This window comes from Hippopotamus amphibius, chromosome 9, assembly GCF_030028045.1.
Source record: "Hippopotamus amphibius kiboko isolate mHipAmp2 chromosome 9, mHipAmp2.hap2, whole genome shotgun sequence".
In the NCBI taxonomy this organism is placed as follows: Eukaryota; Metazoa; Chordata; class Mammalia; order Artiodactyla; family Hippopotamidae; genus Hippopotamus; species Hippopotamus amphibius.
Genome location: NC_080194.1, coordinates 51,987,204 through 52,010,641, shown reverse-complemented (window position 1 = coordinate 52,010,641; position 23,438 = coordinate 51,987,204). Strand labels below are relative to the sequence as shown.

General features: G+C 34.5%; 1 protein-coding gene across 1 annotated transcript in view; it reads left to right on the top strand.

The window, feature by feature from the left end:
* The window catches only part of CNTN5 (contactin 5), a 1,287,027-nt gene that overhangs the window by 976,130 nt on the left and 287,459 nt on the right, over positions 1-23,438 (top strand). The window contains exon 9 of the mRNA XM_057750478.1: positions 979-1,081. Within this exon, the coding sequence (XP_057606461.1) occupies positions 979-1,081 (103 nt within the window). The remainder of the gene's footprint in view (positions 1-978; positions 1,082-23,438) is intronic.

The window sequence follows — 23,438 nt, the reverse complement described above, 5'->3', positions numbered from 1 at the left end:
TATTATTGATATAATATACTTGATTTACTGGTCTCTGCTCAAATTCCAGTATATACATCTCAACAAAATGCCTGTCTCCTATCTGAAATTCCAATGGCTCAAAATTACTTACAGATTAAAGTTTGGATGTCTTACTCTGATAATCAAGGCCCTCTATTCTTTGGACTCCATTTATATTTCCAAATTTGCCTAGCATGACTTTCCTTCACATACCAAGAGGCCAGGAAAACTGATATTCCTATTTCTGGTGGTTTCCCTTTGTCTTTGTTCCTGCAGTTCCATTTACTTTCTCCTATCTTTTCCCACTTATACAAATTCTAAGTATTCTTATAATCTCCTCAAATACACAAAATACTTTCAGGATGCCTCATTCAGGGCACTCATCACTTCCTATCTTACATTACAATGATTTTGATATATAGCTCTTCTCCCATCCTTGAGTATATGCTGTTTCTTTCTTTATGAATATACTTGCTGAGTGCTTGAGAGCACAGTCCATGGCTGATTTATCTTTGTAACTCCCACAATGCCTAGCAAAATGCATGCATATTATAGATATTCAATAAATATATGTTGACTTAACAAGTAAGCATTTATTTATCTGGCAATGACAAAGAAAGTTCTGAGACCTTTGCTTATTAAAAAAAAAATCAACACCATTATTTACCATGGGATTTGTTCACAGTTATTTATTTCTTCTGAAATATAATCAGTAGCTAAACTACCAGTGTTGATTAGCACTTTCAATAATTATTATTTTAAATGGTATTGAATATACATGCAATCCAATCCTTAAGAGAAGATTAGGATTTCATCATAATGGTTGAGTCTATGTGTACTTCATATTTCAATGCATCAAAAATTTAGCAGTCATCAAACAGATATGGATATCACAGTGCTTTTCAATGTAACATCTCCAGAATTGGAAAGAAATTGTGACGTTCATTTTATGTTTAAAGACTATTCTTTATTTCCCAGGTGTGATGGGAGAATATGAGCCGAAAATTGAGGTCCATTTCCCTTTCACGGTTACAGCTGCTAAGGGAACAACTGTTAAGATGGAGTGCTTTGCACTTGGCAAGTAAGTACATATCCTTCTATAATTAGACACGATTGTTTATTAAGATGTGACATATCTTATTTTTGGATCACTTATTTTGCTAGGTTTTATTTTCCTTGACTGAAACCTGGAAGCTCCTTGGTGGCTATTCATTTTTTAAAAGAAGGGCAAATGGGAATTGATGAAGTAACCAAATATAATTATCTTTCTGATCATCTCTATGAATAATAATGTATATAGTTTTGCTATTTTAACATAAAGCAAAAGTCTTTAAATAAAAGAAAATCTTTACATCTTTTTGCTTACTTGTCTTAAAATTTCAGTATCATTCTTAAATTTTTTCAGAAATGATGTAAGTAAAAAGGGATAAGGTTCTATCCTCTGCTTATGTAAGGGAAATAGATTCTGATAAGATATAATAAGATAACAGTATAAAAATTGTAAAGATGAAATTGATTACTTCAGTCTCTCTTGAAATAATGATAACGTGATAGCACTAGCTGCCAATATGCGTAACATGCAATCATTCCCCAAATCAGAAAGATGATTTATGTACACTCTAATGCCTGCTGTGCTTAATGATTCTATTTCTGAGGTTTTAAGTCTCACAATATATAATCACTTGTCAATGATGTTTACAGTATGAATATTGGGCATAGAAACAGGAGTGAGATTTTGATTATATTTGATTAGAGTATTATGATTTATTTTAAATAGAGTGTTGTTGTTTTGTTTTTCTTAGGGTGATAAGACCTCAGAGTCCTTTCTAGACTCTATAATTATAATTTGCATAAATGCATCTCTATCAGAGTTACTAATCATTCAGCTTCAGTTGCGGTGAGCTAACTCCCAAGGCATAACTGTAAAGTACTTGGAGAAAAAACATGCTCTATAAATGTACTTAAAGTAGGTTTAGCCTATGGGTGAGAAAAATATTAGTAAATATGAAAAATTCAGCTAGTAAGAGGAGGTTTAGGACATGACAATGGTAATCAACATGTTTTCTAATATTAAGACTGATTGAAATAGTATATGTGCAATTCTGTTTAAATTTGAGTAGGAGAAAGATCATAATAAATTAAGAAAAAATAAATTGCTGTATGATCCATTAAAAGTGTTGAGTGGTCCAGCAAAAGATGCCTGTAAGTAGAAGTGTATTTCAATAAATTAAAATCCATCCATATTGGAAGATTTCCAAATAACTAAGGAAGATTTCCAAATCCATATGTATTAGTGAAATGTAAAAGATTAAATGACACTTTAAAAGTCATGTTTTTCACCATTTGCTCATGTTGTGGTATCAAATATGCCTGAAAATGTCCCAAGTGAACTGCTCAATTCTGATAAATACAAAAATAATTATTTTAGCTTGATGTCAAAGGTTTTAGTATATCCTGCAGTTAAATAATTCTTAAATGCCAGAATTTGCAGTAAAGCCACAAACAAAAAGAGGTCATACTGTAAAACAAATTAGAGAACTAGATTTATAGAGAAAAAGCAATATGGGATATTTCCCCAGGCAGGGTTATTTAATAAGTTTGATATGTTTGCTTTTGGAAGTCTTGAAATATGCTTAGTAAATTGATCCTTAAAGTCCCTTTCATTCTAGGTAGGATCCAACTGTCAAATTAAGTTCTTTCAATACTTTATTTTCTTCAACTTCTCGCCTCCTTCTTTGCTATTCCCTCTCGCCCCACAAAAATAAATAAATCAATAGGAAGATGAACAAAACACACAGCTTGTCAGAAGGTCTCTGCTGCCCATTTGATATTCTTTATGTGAAGTGTCAATTATGAAAAAGTATCATGTTATGAAGAGATTTATCTCTACCTAAAGACTGACTTTAAATGAGATCAAAGAAATAACATCTTTACATGTGTTAATTTCTTCACCGCACATTATCATGTGGAATACAACATCATCGCATCCCAATATGATCACAACAATTTCAAATTAATACCTGAGCATCTGCTTAATTCCCACAGCTCACCTGAGCTGCTTCCCACTTTAACAAGTACATGATTCTCTGGTAGACCTTTGTCCAAAAACTTCAGTATCTGTCACTAGATAGCGATCAGTACCTTGCCACTCAAGCTGATTGGTTCCCCTAGTCTGTCCACATAGATTGATTTAACCAAATATTCCTCATAGAAAAATATAACCAAATTCTCTCATAGACCATATCAAGCTCTTTTCTAGCTTATGGGCTTTGCACTTGCTGTTTCCTCCAACAGAACCATCTTTCCCATTCTTTCCATGCTGCCTCCCACTTATTCTCTGGCCTCAACTTAAATATCACCCTCTAAGAGTTCATCTGTAATACTTTGTTTAATTTGCACCCAATACTCTGTATCTAAATACTTGTATTTGTTTCTTCATAACCCATAATACAGTTTTAAATTATTTACATATGTGTTTCTCTACTTAAAAATATATATATGTTCACTGTATCAGTCAGGAATCCGGCTGGAAAGACTCAGATATCTCAAAAGAGTTTACTAAAGGCATAATTCGAAGATCTAAGAAGACTAAGAAAAGAAACAAGTGTCTGCAGACTAGTGAGAACAAGAAGTCATTTTCACCCTAAAGCCAAACTGAGCAAGGGGGAGAAGATAGTGTCACCAGAAGCCCAGAGATCTGCAGTGGGCCGGGGGCCACTTGACAGGAGCTGTAGCTGTGAAAAGATGCATTGAAAGAACACAGCTGAGGAAAGGAGCAGGAAATTCATATCCTGACTTTTTCCTCGTGCTTTCTGATCTCCTCTGGTGGCTCTCATGGCTGAAGACAACCAGAAGTCAGCTTGCAAGCCCAGAGGATGCAGTTGGCAGTACTGAAAGGAAGGCAGAGAGTCTGGGGGGAGAGGAGGGTGACAGGCAAGGGAGGCAAACAGAATGACTAGCAAGTCACCGTCATTAAGTTTTAAGCACCAGGAAGGCAGGACTCATGACTGTATTCTTCACTTGTATACTCCTAGTGCCTTCCACAGTGCCTGGCATATAGCACTCAGGAAATATTTGTTGAAGGAATAAATGAACTCAGAGAATACAGTGAATAGTTTATCCAATCAACTCTTTGTTAACAGATAATAAATAATACTCTTTATTTTCACATGTCAAAATACACTTCCATTGCTCACAAAATATGTTTTTTTTTTACTCCTTTTGAAAAGTACATTTACCTCTATACATAATCTGTTCCTAAAGGCATTCAGTTTTTGTAACTTAGAGGATATAAATTAATGCAGCCATAGTTACACAGATAATTAAAAATATATAAATGGCTACTTTTTCTGTACTCTTAAAAAAATAGCAGAAGGCAAATGATTTTAGGTTATCAAATTTTACTTTATCTTAATGTCACACAAGTTCACCAACCTGCCAAATCTGAAGTTAAATAAAAAGTCAACAGGAAAATTGTAAGCTGCAAGTGTTCTTCTAAAGAAATCTCTACTTAAATCTGAATTTAGAAAAATATCAAATGTTTTCTCTATATGCTACTGCAGCAGAATACAACAGGAGTGTGCTGGGTATACCCCTAGAAATCTCTCTGCAAACACAATTACACAACACTGAGTACAAAAAGAATGCATGAAGTGACTGTCACATGCTATGTTTAGTATCGTTCAATTCTGCAAAGGTATAATTTTCCCAGAAAAAATGGGAAATGCTTAGCAAGGATCCATCAGGAAACAAAGGCGTGTCAAGTCTTGGGAAATACAGCAAAGTGTAAAAAAGGGGAGGTGGATTAATTACTTTAGGAAGGAAAACTGTTTTAGACATAAAGAAAGTTATTATCAAGCGATCACCCACAATCTGTTCTCCGGTTTCAACATAGTGGGAAGGGGGTGAAATTCCAACAGCATGGGATTAAACTAGCAGAATTAAATTGGGTATAATGTAGAAGTTCTCGAAAAAAGTTCTTAGTGGGAAAATGGGTTATCAGCAAAGGCAGTAGATTTTTTCCCCCACACTGCTGTAATAACATAATAATATCCATTTGTCTTCTAATAATTTAGATGTAATGTTTTCTGAAAGGAGAGAAATGGTCTGGGTCAGGGTTGGAAATGAACAACCATATTTTTTTTTAATCTTTATAAAAATGTCAAGTTTTTTAAATTAATTCTTATTGGAATATAGTTGCTTTACAATGTTGTGCTAGCTTCTGCTGCACAGCAGAATGAATCAGCCATACATATATACATATATATATATACACATATATATGTGTGTATATATATATCCCCTCCTTTTTGGATTTCCCTCCCATTTAGGTCACCACAGTGTATTAAGCAGAGTTCCCTGTGCAATACAGTATATTTCCATCAGTTGTCTATTTTATGCATAGTATCCATAGTATATATGTGTCAATCCCAATCTCCCAATTCCTCTCACCCCACCCCTTCCCCTCTTGGTATCCATACATTTGTTCTCTACGTCTGTGTCTCTGTTTCTGCTTTGCAAATAAGGTTATCTATACCAGGGGTCCCCAACCACCAGTCCACAGCCTATCAGGAACCGGGCCACACAGCAGGAGGTGAGCAGTGGGCGAGTGAGAGAAGCTTCATCTGCCACTCTCCATTGCTCCCCATCACTCACATTACAGTCTGAACCATTCCCCCACCCTTCCCCATCCATGGAAAAATAGTCTTCCACGAAACTGGTCCCCGGTGCCAAAAAGGTTGGGGACCACTGATCTGTACCATTTTTCTAGACTTCACATATATGTGTTAATCTCATATGATATTTGTTTTTCTTTTTCTGACTTACTTCATTCTGTATGTCAGTCTCTAGGTCCATGTGTCTACAAATGACCCAATTTCATTCCTTTTTATGGCTGAGTAATATTCCATTGCATATATGCACCACATCTTCTTTATCCATTCCTCTGTTGATGGACATTTAGGTTGCTTGCATGACCTGGCTTTTGTAAATAATGCTGCTATGAACATTGGGGTACATGTGTCTTTTTGAATTATGGCTTTCTCTGGGTATATGTCCAGTAGTGGGATTACTGGGTCATATAGTAGTCCTCTTTTAGTTTTTTAGGGAACCTCCATACTGTTCTCCATAGTGGCTGTATCAATTTACATTCCTGCCAACAGTGTATGAGGGTTCCCTTTTCTCCATACCCTCTCCAGCATTTATTATTTGTAGGTTTTTTTTTTTTTGATGGTGGCCATTCTGACCAGTGTTAGGTGATACCTCATTGTAGTTTTGAGTTGCATTTCTCTAAGAATTAGTGATGTTGAGCATCTTTTCATGTGCATCTTGATCATTTGTTTGTCTTCTTTGGAGAAATGTCTATATAGATCTTCTGCCCATTTTCTATTGTTTTTCTTTTCTTTTTTCTTTTTGATATTGAACTGCTTATATATTTTAAACATTCTTTTTTGCTGGCAGCTCATCCACCCAGTCGGACTGAATATTAAGAGTAGAAGGCTAGAGTCAGGCAGACTTAATTAGCTGCATTTTGGCAACTACATTATTACACAGTGTTTTAAAGTGGTTGGTGGCATGTGCAGGAAATAGAAATGAAGATTGTTGCCTTTTCTTACCCAACATTCATCTCAGTGACTTTCGTTTGGGAAGAAGGGGTATCTTTGATATTTCCCAGGTAGGCTTTAATTTAAACAGTGGACACAGAACTCTTGAAAGGAGATGAGCAATAAGAGGTCAAAGGACAGTGCAAGTAAGGAATCTCTTAGGACCCTAAAAATATTTCATTTCAACGGCTCTCTCTAAATGTGGTATGCCTAGAGGTTATCATACTAAGTGAAGTAAGTCAAACAGAGAAAGACAAATACCATATGATATCACTTATATGTGGAATCTAAAAAAGTGATACAAATGAACTTATTTACAAAACGGAAATAGACTCACAGACTTAGAAAATAAATTTATGGTTACCAAAGGGGAAAGGTGGTGGGGGGGATAATTTAGAAGTTTGGGATTAACATATACACACTACTATATATAAAATAGGTAATCAACAAGGACCTACTGTGTAGCAAAGGGAACTCTACTCAATATTCTGTAATAACCTAAATGGGGAAAGAATCTGAAAATAATAGGTACATGTATAACTAAATCACTTTTCTGTACACCTAAAATTAACACAACATTGTAAATCAACTAAACTCCAATATAAAAATAAAAATTAAAAAAGAGAAATGCACTAAAAAAAGAAAAAAGGAAAGAAAGTTGGTGATATTTTCAACTGGTTGTGCTCAGTGTTTAAGTCTGTATAACAAGGTCACACAGAACAAAATGAGAACTTTAAAGTATGAAGAGTTAGTAAGTGTAGGAAGTAGCTACCATCTCTTGGCCCGAGGGGAAAAAAATGAAAGAGTTGGAATTATTAAAAACTAGAAGTTCGGAGGCACTCCTCTGGGACCCAGACCTCTGAGAAGCGTGCACCAACCAGCTAGCAGGAGCTAAGTTTTCGAGGTGGGGGTGTTGATGCAGCTTGAACTACAAGTGTTAGAAACACTCAAGCTAGATTCCACTTCTGCTTTGGGAAGAATGCCTCGCTGAGGTACCATTCACAGGAATCTCAAGCAGACAGGGAGCAACAGGAGTGTGTCCCTTCTCCCTCCTCTAGCTGTGCAGCCTCTTTCCAGCACCCCCTCTTGGCAGTGCAGAGATGTAGTTTCTGGAGTCCTAGCCCTTTGCATCACAAAGCAGAGTAAGACAGGTGAGGCTGAGAGATGGTAATTTAATAACCAGCGCAAGTTCCACTTTACATTTTCAAACTCATCTTTTAATCAACCGTGGACACCCCTTCCTATACCTTATTCCCATGTGCTTTCCTGCTTATATGGTCCTGCAACTTGGATACTTCAGTCTAAAATATCCTGCCTTCACCATCCCTGTTCAGTCTTTAGGGTTTAGTTTTAGGTCAAATGCCATTTCTCTATTAATTCCCACCTGTTTTTACTTGAGATTCAATATCTTTTCTTTAGAACCATATGAACACCCATATTGCACTCTTTAAACTGCCCCATTGGGCCAACTGTGTGTGTCTGTCTACTGTGCTAAATTATTGGATCCCTAGAGTATTCTTATATGCAGCAAGTATTGCATATGTTTACTGAATTGGATTCAGATATGATAAATGTGGTCAATCATTTGTAACAGGAGGTATGTTATTGCCTTGGTTTGGTCAGACAGAAGTCTCCAGATGTCTTTCACATGTCTTGGCCCTGAAAATTCAGACCACTTTATATTAGCTACAGTTTTCTGGCAGGTTTAATTTCACCATATGACCTTCTGCAGACCCCAGAAAGATATCTAGATATGTCACACAGCCACCAAACAACAAAGAAGTAAAATTTGGTCACTGATGCTTAAAGGACCCCTTACACAAGGGCATACTTGGGGTTGTTCTGTAATAAAAAAGCCACATGCTATAAAGCAACATCAGTTTATCTACTATGACAATCCTGCAAGCTAATACCATTATAGCAGATTTTTTCCCTTTACTTCACACGTTCCTTATCTTGCTTTCGCAGCCATTAACACACAATCAGATCAGCTGTGCTCAAAAGGCCTTGAACCAGTTACTGTAATAATTATGTGAATGACCTTTCCAGACTCATCTGAAACCTGGTGGTGAAGTGGGAGGAAAGAACACATTCAATTTCCTACCCTTTTTAGTTCTTGCTTATCTCTCTTTCAGATAGCATTTACAAATCATCTTCTGTTACACTCCATCAAGTGCCTATTAGGGAAGCAGGACATTAAGTAATTTTTTCTCTTTTTATATATTTATTGCAAATAAGAAAGCACCAGTTATCAATTCATGAAGTCTTTTTTGCTGTAGTTTATGTTTCCTTTTCTTCGGTCCTTAGCCCAAGCTGTCTCAAAATGGCTGCTCTTATGTTCCATTGTAACTGCGAGAATGACAAATATTCCTCTGAGACTTCCCACAGTCTGCAACCTGCAAGCATTCCTCAAAGAACCTGCTCTTTAGTTACAGATTGATGATTTATTAATACTGTTTATTTGGAACTGCCAGTCACTAAGGGCTGTAGGAATTAAAAATAAATTGGAGTTGTGTGGTATTTGTCTATCACACCAAAATCAAATTACTTAATAGTTAGGTTGCCAGAAGGTCTGGGGATAGGAATTAGTCATGGGGTCTAGGAATCAATAAATGTTTAGATATCATAGGAAAGTGGTACATTATGGATTCAAGAAAATTACCCTTGTGAGCTATTAGTTGCTTCATATTGTTGAAACCAAGGACATATCTTCATTTCAGATGGTACCCAAAGGAAATGGGTGCTGAAAGAATCTTAAAGACTCACATAGCCTGTTATCAACTTATAGATGGGAAAATGAGACTCTGCAGGGACATGTGGGCATGCTGGTCAGGCTAATTATCTGATGCTTCATCTTTTGGTGTCCTTTATATTGTCAACATTCTTCCATAGTGCGAACTATGGAAGGGAGTGTTCTATTTACTTATTTACTTTTGCACCCAGAAGTGTTATCTATTTCTAGGGACACAGGACCAATTTAGTATTCATATTTGGAGTCACAGTTACCTGTCATCAGATTTCTAACTTTTCCAGAGCTGTCTTAGGGCTACTTAATCTGCCTCTCCAGAAAACCTGCATACCTGCACCAGGCCTAATAGCTAACACGGTATAGAGGCAGAACCAGGTCTTCTGATTCTAAAACTAATTCTTTTCTCAACTTACCATACCACTTTTCAGTTGCTGAGAGTAATTTCCATTTTTATCATAGCAACTGTTTTTCTGGTTGTACTTAAGTATCTCAGTAATTAGAAACATAAATATAGAGGACAAATTACCAACGGCATAAAGCAAGAGATAATCCCCGAATGACTGAGCTTTTTACTTGGATTAGTTTAGACTCATCTAATAGCTTTATTTTGGATGAATCTCTCTGGAATTTCACAGAATAACCTTTTCCACCAGAAGTTGATTGAGGAACCAGAAACTGTTGGTTGTTAACATTCATAAAGAGGATATAAGGAATCAGTATATTCCTCAGGAAAATAGTAGAGAAAAAAAGAATTGTATTTGAGGGATTTTTAAGTGGCTGACAGATTGAAGCAGAAGATTTACAGAGGTCAGTGATGATGCCCAGGGTTTAAGGTAGGACCTTGGCTATTAAAGTTGGGAGAGGGAGGTGTAAAGGAAGGTTTATCGTGTTAGTAAGTCATACTTGATCATGACGGATTCAAATTTTCAGAGTTATTTAAGTGAAAAATATAGAATTTTAAAGTGGATAAAATGCTAATGGCATGCATTTTACCAGTCCTTGGTACCTAAATTACCAATTTAGTATTTATACCCTTATTTATCCACAAAAGGAGTTTTTACTACCACTGAAGGTTACCACCAAGACAGCCACTCAAAATATAAACTCATATCTTTCACTCTTCCTTCTTTTCATCTTCAGCAGTTTAATCACCATAAATGTCTCTTAAGTTCATTCCCACTTAGTTGGTGTAAAGTGAACATTCATTGATTAAATTAAATCATTGTGGTATGTAGATATGATTAAGGGGAAATCAATAATAAACTAATATATCAAAGAATTCTAAGCCTGAAACCACATATGCATAGGTATTCAAAGTGGCTGTATCAGGCTGCACCTCATAAGATGGTTTCACCTTGGTGGGGCCTCATACAGTAGTATCTATTCCTGTATGTGTAAGTGTCAGAAATCTATTTTTTACAATTGATATATGGGTTCTAACATGATTGAGTTGTCTTACCAAACTCACTCTGATAAATCAGAAAAAGCTGTGATAATTTGCTAGTAACCAGGACTGGTTGTCTATAGAAATAAATAATGCTCTCAGTAGAAACATGAGTAATTAGAAAGTAGGCGGCTTCTGAGCACAGAGCTAGAACAAAGAGAGTGCACTTCCCTACGGGCTGTAACTATCAAGTCATTGCAAGTTGATGTATTGCCCTTCTCGTCTCAAAATGTTTCTGTATATATAGCACCTGTAAAGATTAAAAACATCTCTTCTCTGGGAGGCATTAGAGAAAAACTAGTTTTATTTATTTATTGCTACCATCATCAACATCATTATTGTTATTTTCTACTTTTCCAATATGATTTATCAATTACAAAAATAATCAATACTAAGTTTTTACAATGCAAAAAAATTTAGTATCATATAACCTCATGACTACATATAATGATTTTCAAAAGCACAGTTTTCCTTTTATTCATTATATATTTAAGTTGGAGGTTTGCTTTGGGTTTTTAGGGAGACACTTTAGCCTCAGTAATCACATATTTAGAAATCATATTCAAGGTTCTGGTGACAGAAATATCTCAATGAATATCTAATCCCACTAATTCTTGTATGTCTTCTTCTTCCCAAATAAGAATTTATCCTGAGATTCAGAGGATGTGTCATATCTGTGTGTCTTTAATCTTTTTGCCAGATATTTTATAGAGTTGAAAACTTTCCCTTATATCTCTGATGTCAGTTACACCCAGGACACAGAAGACTACATATAAAGTTTATTTGTTCTCTCATGTTCTTACCAAAGAGTGACCAGAGACATAATTCCATCTCTGTCTTTGGAATATCTCTTTCAGCACCATAAAACTTGGAAACAGGTGCAACTGAGATGAGGTGGGGAGGATGAATCACAGGGAAAAGGCTGTTACTTGAATTGTATTTTTCAAAACCATATCCTATGCCTTTATTGTACAGGTAACATTAGCTAAGCTATTTTTATTTATCCTTGCAATAATATTAATTGGAAAAAAATTACTGTGAAGCTAAAACATTATAGCTTCATATTCTTCACTTCTATGTTACGAATATGATAGTACTGTTAAAAATATGTAATTAAATGAAATGTATCTGCATGCACAACGTATAATCAAAGTGGTTCTGAATTGTCTTATAGCTCATGCTTTGTTGCCTTAGATAATTTTTGATTCTCCATTCTATCTAAGCATTTTCCATTTCAGATGATAGTAGAGGGTTTCATTCTCTTTTGATCTGGTACTTTTTGAATTCATTGTCCCTGGCTGTGTGCTTGATCTTCAATGGGTAGAGTCATATGCACATGGTAGCATTTTCTACATTAAGCAATTTGCAATTCCTGTACAAGTGAAACACATAAGTGTGGGTATGTATGTATGTATATGTGAATAAATGTTTAAATCCATGGAAAGAATATCTCAAGATAGAAAATGTAAAGAAAACTAAACATCTGTCATCATGATTCTTCTTTATTCTTTTTTTTTCTTTTGTGATATAATATAGCAGTAGCTACCTTCTGTTCCTGTCACTGTTTTTGTTGGTAGCTATGTGGTACAGAATAGTTTTCATGTCAAATCTTTATAATAATGTGTTTTAGACTGAATAATAATTTTCACTGATAGCCAATAGACACAAAAATGATACTCAGTGGGTGTATGTGTCAGCTGCTGTTTCATAGTAGAAAAGCAAATGATAAGTTCTTTTGGTCACTTCTATTCCCTACTTTTCTTTTGGGGACCGAATCAATCTGGTTACAACTTTTAGAATGTCTTATTTATGGCCATTTTCTCAAAGGAGGGTACATTATGAAATCAGGTCACTTGTTTTATACACCCCTACAGAGAAATATAGCCTTCTCAACATTTCTGAAAGAAAAACACACATCAGGGTTTCCTACATAGAAGCAAAGGGGAAGAACATCTTCCCGTCTCCACCTTCATATAATCCCATTATGTTTAGCCACATTCCATTGAAAGAAAGCATAGATATAATATACTCCAAAGCATACATTTAAAAAAATTTTTACATCTATGAAATCCAGGTATATATTACAATTGATAATGTGTTGTAGTTTAATTGGCAATATTTTCTTAGTTATTTTTAAAATAGTGGTGTGTCTTACAATCAGAGGTATCTTGGATGTGTTGAATTAGAGTAATTAAGGCTAAAGTAGCGTATGTTAAATCTTAACTTAGTGATCAAGTCAATCAGAACCTGAGTAATGGCATAATCTACCCTCATTTATATGCAATTTAATTTTAAAAATCTGAGTTAATAAACAGAATATCTCCTCTGTAACATTGGAAAAATATTAGAAAAATGGTTGTTGACTGCATATTTTTATCTTATTAAGTCAACAACAGTTATTTTAGCATCTACAGTCTCAGCTACTTCCAATCATATCATCTGTGAGATTCCATACACAAACAGCTTTTTAAAAAGGGGATTGAATATAAAGGAAGCTGGTCCAGGAGGATCCCTCCTCCCATGCTTCATCATTTCTTAACTCTCTGGTTGTTATTTGAGTCTGTGTCACAAATAACAGAAAATTGAAGAGACATAAAGAATGATATCTAAAGAGATTATACATAGGATGATTACCCCCATTAGGTTCTTGTTTTGTTTTGTTTTGAGATTAAAAGAGTAAAATAGAAAGGATAAATATTCTTATACATTTTCAGTGACTTAAATGTGTAAAAAAAAATTTGTTTTCAGATATCCAATTAGGCAAAGTAAGTGTACTGCTGAAGTATTTCCTCAGGCTGCTTCTTAAAAGCTTTATTGAGGGATCATTGGCATGCAATAAAATGTTCAAAATATGCAATGTGATACATTTTAACATATGTATACATCCATGAAATTATCACATAGCCGTGTGATGAACATACGCATGCTCATAAACATATCTTTATGTAAATGTGTAATCTTTGCCTTCTTCCCGTCCGTGCATTCCCAACCCCAGAAAGCCATTGATCTGATCTCTGTTCTGTCACTGAAAATTAGTGGCAACCCTGCATTAAACAACTCTGTGGCGCCATTTTCCAACGACATTTGCTCACTTCATATCTGTGTGTCACGTTTTGGTTACTTTCACAATATTTCAAACTTTTATTATAATTATTATGATTCTTCTTATTACATTCATCATGGTGACCTGTGATCTTGGTGTTACTATTGCAAAAAGATTACAGCTCACTAAAGGTTCACATGACAGCATATTTTAGCAATAACTTATTTTTAAGTTAAAGTATGTACATTGTTTTTTTAGACATAATGCTATTGCACACTTAAGAAACTAGAATATATTGTAAACATAACTTTTATAAGCACTCGGGAACCAAAAATTTTGTGTGACGGGCTTTGTTGAGATATTTGTTTTATTGTGGTGGTCTAGAACCTGTGATATCTCTGAGGTATGCTGTAATTATCTTGACATTCATATATGTTGTTGGGTGTGTGAATAATTCATTCATTTATATTGCTAAGTAGTATTCCATTTAATGGCTATACCACCATGTGTTCATGTATTCACCTGCTGATGGACATTTGGGTTGCTTCTAAGTTTCAACTAGTGCCAATACAAGTTCTACAAACATTTGTTTACGAGTCTTTTTATGCACATAAGCCTTTATTTTTCCCTAAATAACACGTTAAATATTTCCTCTAGGTCTTTAAACATATGTAACAGAGTTGCAATAATTATTTTAACGTTCTTGTCTATTAATTCTATCATATGTGTCTTTTTTTGTCAGTTTCAGTTAATTGAATTTTTTTCCTCATCATTATGAGTTATATTTTCCTGATTCTTTGCACACCTGGTAGTATTTCATTGGATGTCAGATATTTGAATTTTACATTGTTGGATGTTGGGTATTTTTGTATTCTTGACCTTTGTTCTGAGATGCAGTTGTTACTTTGATCAATTCAAGTTTTTCTTTTATGTTCTTTTAGACAAGATCTGAGAGCCATGTAGCTGAGGGTTAATTTTTTCCCACCACTGAGGCAAGACTTTTCTTGTACTCTAGACAATAACTCCTGATCATGAGATTCTCCACTTGGGCTTTTAGGGTAGGAATTATTTCTGGTCCAGGAGAATTCTGAGTACTGTTTCTTCCAGTCCATTCAGGATGCCCTTTCTCAACTTTACGTATTTTTCTCAAATGCATGCGCTGATTCATTCTAAACTGAATAATCAAATGGGACCATCTATAGATCTCAAACATTCTCTTTCTATGCAACTCGCCTATTTTGAGTACTGTGAGCTCTAGCTTCCTTAGTTCCCTAGATTCCCAAATCTGTCTCCTGAACTCAGAAAGACAGCTGGGCTTTGTCTGAGTCTCTGTTACCCTGGAAACTTTGTCCAAGGAGCAAGCCGAGGCAGTTGTATGATTCAACATGCTTATTAAACTTAGTTATGTCATTGTCCTTCACAGCCTGATGCCCAAAATTTTGAGATCTGTTTTTTCATATATATTTGTCTAGCTGTTTTCTCTTTAGTCATTTTTAGTCTTTCGGTAAGAAGTAACTGAAAGGTCAAAAGTAAAGGTAACCTAACCATCTTTATCTAACCAAGAAGGCAGAAATAAAGCATGTGGGATATAGCATATTTTACCTGCCTTTATTAGAAAAAAGTATTATATAAATTCTGGCAATAAAAAGATAACAGAATGATTCTTTGACTGAATCCTTTCTCAGAAACAATATGAAATAGGAGAAGCAAAAAGCAAAAGTAATTTTCTAATTTAACCCTGTAATCCTCAAAAAAGAAACCTGACAGATTAAATTCATGGGAACCTGTAACTTTTCTAAAATTTACTAAGGTGTATTTTTAGTGCCAAGTGATAGGATGAGAACAAAGCCTTGGTAGTTTGACATACCTAATTTCAAATATCAATTGACCCAATCATTTATCAGCTCTATGACATAGGATTAGTTATCTCCTAGATCAAATCTCATATTCAAAATCAGTAGAGTAGGAATAACAATACCTACCTCATAAAATTGCTATTAGATATTACTGAGAGACTCAACAGTAAAGGCTTGTAACTTACATGTTAGTTCCCTCTTTCATGCTAGCTCTCTGGAATATTTGTGAAACATTGTTTAGTTTATGAAACATTTGCCTATACTTTAATGTTCTGCTTCTTTCTGAAATACCATCCAAGATACAGTCCATTTCTCAAGCTTTTCTTAAACCAGGAATGCCAACATTCTATAAACCTCATACTCTCTGCTACCATTCAGATTTTCATGGTTTCAAATGAAAATAGACCATAGGAAATTCACTCTCTGGCTTTCTGCTTATAAAATACATTGACATAAGCCTTTGTAATCTAAAGAAATTCTGAACCTATAAAAACATTTCTATAGATATGAAATACTGGGAATTATTTTTGTCAGTTTTATCTTTTCCAAATATTCTTTCAGGTCAAAACTCTTCTTTTTTCCCCCAAGGGTTTAAAGATGATTTTTTAGAGCTGATTTTACATGCTTAGTCAAGGGTAACATTTTACTCTGGCTACTGTTAATATTTAAAATATTTATATGATTATTTTAGCATCAAATTTGACATACTGATCTTAAAGAATGCCAAGAGGCCACAAAATTTGCAAAATGTAAATATCAAGCATCAAGTATTTAGGAAAATATACATGTATTTGATAAATACTGCTCCACCTTTAGTTTTAATGGCTTAATAACTATTGCTGTAAAATCCATATGATCTGGATATAGAAAAAAAAATGGTTAAGGAGAATAAATTGAGTCGTATTCCAGTTTTAATTACAATATGGGCTATAATCTTCTCTGCTTAAAAAGGTCCTCTTGACTTTAAAATCTTTAGGTAATTCAGTCATAAAAGATGCAAGTGCAATGCAGATAGAAGTATAACTCAAGAAAAATGACACTGAAAGGTAAATTTGAACTTCTGTTCCTCCATAGCTGATACAGACTATGGTGTAATCTACTCCTGATATGAAATGGTTAGCAGGCTATTTGTGCCCCTTGGCTTATGTGGGCTTATTTCAGTTAAAAAATGTCCTCAATAAAGAATATAAATTTTAAACATGTAAAAACTGGAAATAAATCTTCACAGCCCTTTCATTCTATCTTTATAACAAAATAATATTGTCTGTTAATAAATTGTTCAGTATCTGCTTATGTCCTGTATTTGAAAAATTAGAATCTTAAGGCTTGTTCTGTACTTCACTTGGGTGGAAATTTATTAAGAACATTGTGCTCTGTAAATGTGAACTGATACATGTTAACCTTCACAAACTGTTCTGGGCTGTACTTGGAACTATAGTGTGTTATGCTTTGGATTCATGGTATAGGCAAGGATAGGGAGAAATAGATAGAATTAATTTTTACCAGTACAATCAAATTGTCATGTTTGGTATACTTTTGCATTTACCATCTATTGGTAAAAAATTCAACTGTAGTAGAGAACAGAATTTATTTTCTTAAATGTAGATGAAAGTCATAGCCCTCTCATTAGCATGGTATATCACTAGCATAGCATCTTAAACACCTGAGAGATTAAACTATGTCATAGGTTTATATAATCTACTGTGTAAATGTACTATGAGTATGCCACATATTCTGTCCATTTCTCTGCATCTCTTCTTTACTATCACCCTAAAGAGCCAAAGGAGTCATGTTCATGAATATGTTTCTTGAGCATGTACAAGAATAATGGCTTCAAAGTTATCTTTCTTTCTTTTTTCCTAGCTAGAGGATTATTTAATGTCTTTCAGTTTACCTACCTGTGAAACAGAGAAAATAAAGCATACTTCTTAGGCTTCTGTGGAAATTAAATTATATACCAAATAAAAATCTGAGAACAAAATAAAAGGTCAATTATCAACAGCTATATAGTTTTATAGCCCAAGAATCATAGATGAATCAAGAGTCAGGAAAACCACGCTTCCCAAATAATCTTTTCACAAATTAAGGCTTAGATAGAAGTTAAACACCTGCGAGAGTCTCCCTTGAAATCACAAAGCTGGTTCTAGAATCCCCAATCTCAGTACAATTTACCTACTATACCTTCCATTGCATAGTGTATAAACATTAGCTTTACATAAAATTCCTGTGGCTTCTGGCAGCAACTTTAATGTGTCTCTAACTTATTGATGTAAAGATACACAAGAGAGCAGAGATTTTACTTTCCTCCTTCTTTACTGACAGAATTCATAGGGTCAACCATGAACATATGAACTGTCTACTTCAATGTCATATAAATTCTGATGCACCTAACTGTATACTCATTCAATTTGACACATGTTTTGGGAACCTGCGGGATGGAGGAGAGTGATAGATAAACCTTTATTGTGATATATTTGCACCATGAAGATGCTGAGAGGGCAGTCATTCTGAAAATTTTACTATAGTAATATTATCAGATAGCGCAAACCAGGTTACCTATTTGAATGTTCTAAGTGCTATATTTTCAGCTATGGCATTTAGTTGATTAATGAGGACTTAGTTTTATTATATTAAGGAACTATATTTTATTTTACCATGGACTATTTTCAGTGTTACTATCAACTTCAATTTTATCCCTTAACACTAGATAAGACAGGAGATGACTCAAAATGACAGGGTATAAATAAAAATAACTTGAAAAGTTCTGGAGAGAAAGACATTAATGTTTCTTTTAGCATTGTAAATTTAATTAGCAAAGAAAGTACATTAAGTAACTTCAGGCTTCCTCTTAGTAAGCAATGTACTACTTGGAATAACCATTACTGCAAATCTTTCAAAAGGATAAGTCTAATCCTACGGATTTATTATGATTATATGTTTATCAAAAATGAAAGTTTAAAGAGTATTAAGAAATGACTGTCTGCCAATGTGTTATACCAGGACTATTGCACCAAAATAGAATTCCTGTATAAATTTGTCATGAAAACTCATGATGATATTAGTCTCCGAATGTTGTTTTTAAATACTGAATCTGTTTTCTTATTCCTGCCCATATTTAGGGGGAAGAAGTTTACACATAGCTTTGCTAAAGGAGAAATATTTTTTCATATGATCCCTACATAGTCCTTGAGTATAAGAATAGGTATAATCAATATAAAAGAATGGCATTTCTTTCTCACTTTAATCTACAAATATGAATTTTTTAATTAATAAACTTTTCAGTGTTTCCAGCTGCAGTTTCATTATTTTGATAACAGAATACAGTTCTTAAATTTTTTTTATTATTTTTTTGGGGGTACACCAAGTTCAATCATCTGTTTTTATACACATATCCCTGTATTCCCTCCCTTCCTTGACTCCCCCCCCTCAAGTCCCCCCCACCCTCCCTGCCCCAGTCCTCTAAGGCATCTTCCATCCTCAAGTTGGACTCCCTTTGTTATACAACAACTTCCCACTGGCTATCTATTTTACAGTTGGTAGTATATATATGTCTGTGCTACTCTCTCGCTTCATCTCAGTTTCCCCTTCACCCCCACCCCCTCCCATACCTCGAGTTCTCCAGTCCATTCTCTGTATCTGCGTCCTTGTTCTTGTCACTGAGTTCATCAGTACCATTTTTACATTCCATACATGTGAGTTAGCATATAATATATGTCTTTCTCTTTCTGACTTACTTCACTCTGTATGACAGATTGTAGTTCTATCCACCTCATTACATATAGCTCCATCTCATCCCTTTTTATAGCTGAGTAATATTCCATTGTGTATATATGCCACATCTTCTTTATCCATTCATTTGTTGATGGGCATTTAGGTTGCTTCCATGTCCTGGCTATTGTAAATAGTGCTGCAATAAACATTATGGTACAAGTTTCTTTTGGGATTATGGTTTTCTTTGGGTATATGCCCAGGAGTGGGATTACTGGATCATATGGTAGTTCTATTTGTAGATTTTTAAGGAACCTCCCAATTGTTTTCCATAGTGGCTGTGCCAACTTACAGTCCCACCAACAGTGCAGGAGAGTTCCCTTTTCTCCACACCCTCTCCAACATTTGTTGTTTCCAGATTTTGTGATGATGGCCATTCTGATTGGTGTGAGGTGGTACCTCATTGTGGCTTTGACTTGCATTTCTCTGATGATTAGTGATGTTGAGCATCTTTTCATGTGAGTTCTTAAAATTTTATCCGACCTTTCCTTTTGATAAAATGTATATAGCTTGGCAATATTTTTAAAAGCTATATACTTTCATAAAATTCTGTGCAAATGAAAATAGGATAAAAATTTTAGATAGGAAATTAATATGCAGAGCAAATGATCACAAACTGTGGTCTTTCTATACCACAAAACCTTTCCCCATGTGAACTTTAACCCAACATATCCACTTTCTACAAAGCATATACAAAGTTTTTAAGGCAGTGCATTGTAATATAAATTCAGAGAAGCAGACTTTGCAACGTTCCAAACTATAAACACCAAATTTGGAGTGGTTCTAGGAAACAAGTCAAGTTTTCTGGCATAAACTAGAAAAATTGCAGTAGAAGGTGAGAGTTCAGGACTTCCCTGGTGGTCCAGTGGTTAAGACTCTGCACTTCCACTGCAGGAGTGCGAATTCCATCCTGGTCGGGGAACTAAGATCGAGTGTGCTGCATGACGTGGCCAAAAAATTTTTTTAAATAATAAGTAAATAAATGAAGGTGAGAGTAAGGTAGATTGTAAAATAAGAGAGAATATTTACTGTTTATATATATATACACATACATATATATATAATATATCCATATGTGGAATGATGTTTCATCTAAAACAGTAAAATCAGTTATGATACTTTCTGACTATGACTTCCCATCTTTACAGATCTCTTACTACACTATTTGCAAGCCCATTCAGTCTTCGGCCACATCAAAATTACCTTATCCATGACCTCTAATTTATTCCTTTCTATTAGGACCTTGGTCTTCATCTCTTACTTTTTATGAACCAGAGTACATGGTCCACTGTTTAGTCACTGTATCTCATATCTTTAAGTTTCTTGCTGCAACGTCCTTTCATTATACCAGCTCTTCAAATCCTTATTGAATTTAATCATCCAATGTCTGTGTGCCTCTTCTCAAGCTGCTTAGCACTACTAAGGAAAGCAGAGAATTCTATAAAATGGTCCCACTGAAAAGTTATCATCCTTAATCTTACTTAGGCTCTTGATGCTCCCACTAGCCTGCTTATGTCTTCATAGTGGTTAATTCTAGCACTCACCACTCTCTTCAAACCTCCATTTCCTGCTTCAGCAGGCCATGTCAGATGCTACCTTACAGAAATAATTGAGACTATTGGATAAATAAAATATCTTCACTTCCTGACTACCAACCTACAAACTTCCCAACCACCCTCCACATCCTTTTTCCTAACATCATTTTAGAACACAAAAGGGCATCTTTATCTCTAATGCAAATCTACCTTCATTCTGCATTTTATCCCCTTTTGTTTCCTTAGTGTATGTTCTCTTCTTTTTTAATTGAAGTAAGGTTGATTTACAATATTGTATTAGTTTCAAGTATACAAGAGTGTGATTTAATATTTTTATAGATTATATTTTGTTTAAAATTATTATCAAATAATGGCTGTATTTCTTTGTCCTGTACAATATATCATTGTTGCTTATTTATTTTAAACAATACTTTGTATCTCTGTCTACCCCTGTCTTGTTCCTCCCCTCTTGTTTCTCCCCATTGGTAACCGCTGATTTGTTCTCTATATCTGTGAGTTTGTTTCTGTTTTGTTGTATTCATTTATTTGTTTTATGTTTTTAGATTCCATGTATAAGTAATAACATACAGTATTTGTCTTTGTCTGACTTATATCACTTAGTGTAATATAATCTAGGTCCATTCATGCTGTTGCAAATGGCAGAATTTCATTCATTTTTATGACTAATATCCACTGTGTGTGTGAAAATATATACATGCATGTATATATATAAATGTATATATATATATAAATATATATATATACACACACACCACATCTTCTTTATCTGTTGATAGACACACATTGTTTCCACATCTTGGATATTGTAAATAATAATACTGTGAACATTGGGTTGCATGTGTCTTTTCAAATAAGCATTTTCATTTTCTCAGATATGCACTCAAGAGTAGAAATGCTGGATCATATGGTATTTCTATTTTTAGTTTTTCTGAGGAATCTGCATACTGTTTTCTATAATGGCTGCACCAATTTACATTTCTACCAATAGTGTGCTAAGGTTCCCTTTTATCAACATTCTTGGTAACATTTGTTATTTGTAGATATTTTGATGATAGCCATTCTAACAGATGTGAGATGATATTTCACTGTGGTTTTGATTTGCATTTCTCTGATTAGTGATTTTGAGCATCCTTCCATGCACCTGTTGTCCAGCTATACATATTCTTTGGAAAAATCTGTATTCAGGGCTTCCACCCACTCTTATAACTGAGTTGTTTGACTTTTTAATATTGAGTTGTTTGGGCTGTTTAAATTTTTGGATATTAACCCCTTATCAGTCATATTATTTGCTAATGTTTTCTCCCATTTTGTAGAGTGTCATTTCATTTTGTCTATGGTTTCCTTTGCTGTGCAAAATCTCTTACATTTAATTAGGTCCCATTTGTTTATTTTGGCTTTTATTTCCTTTGCCTTAGGAGACAGATCCAAAAAAAATATTGATAGGATTTATGTCAAAGGGTATCCTGCCTATGTTCTCTTCTAGGAGTTTTATGGCCCCAGGTCTTACATTTAGGTCTGTAATAATTTTGAGTTTATTTTTTATATGGTGTGAGACAATGTTCTAATATCGTTCTTTTACATGTAGCTGTCCAGTTTTCTCAGCACCACTTATTGAAGAGAATGTCTTTTATCCATTGTATATTCTTGCCTCCTTTATCATAGATTAGTTGACCATAACTGTGGGTTTATTTTTTTCTATTGCTGCCTTTAGAATTCTCTCTTTAACTTTTGCCATTTTTATTATGGTATGTGTGGTGTAGGTCTGTTTGGGTTCATCTTGTTTGGGAGTTTCTGTGTTTCTTGTACCTAGATATAGCTTTCCTTTTTTAAGTTTGGGAAGTTTTCAGCCATAGTCTCATCAAATATATTTTTGACAGTTTTGTCTCTCTCTTCTCCTTCTGAGACCTCATAATGCAAACACTGGTATGCTTGATGTTGCCCAAGAGGTCTCTTAATCTGTTCTCAATTTTAATATTTGTTTTTCTTTTTGCTGTCCTGATTGGGAAATTTCTATTATTCTGTCTTCCAGATCACTTATACATTATTCTGTATAACCTAGTTTGCTGTTAATTCCTTCCAGCGTGTTTTTCATTTCAGGTATTCTTCAGATCTGACTGGTTCTTCTTTTACATTTTCTAGTTCCTTATTAAAAATCTCACTGTTTTCAAAGAGTAGAATCTATTATTTCCCCTAATTCTGTCAACATTCTCGTTACAATTGCTTTGAATACTTTATGTCATAAACTATGTATTTCTGTATCATTAGTTGTTTTTTCAGGGGTTTTCTCTTATTCTTTCAATTGAAACAAATTTTTCTGTCTTCTCATTTTGTTAACTTTCTCTGTCCCTAGGAAATTAGATGAAACAGTTATCAGTTCTTGTCTTGAAGTGGTATCCTTGTGTGGGAGTGTCCCTGTACTA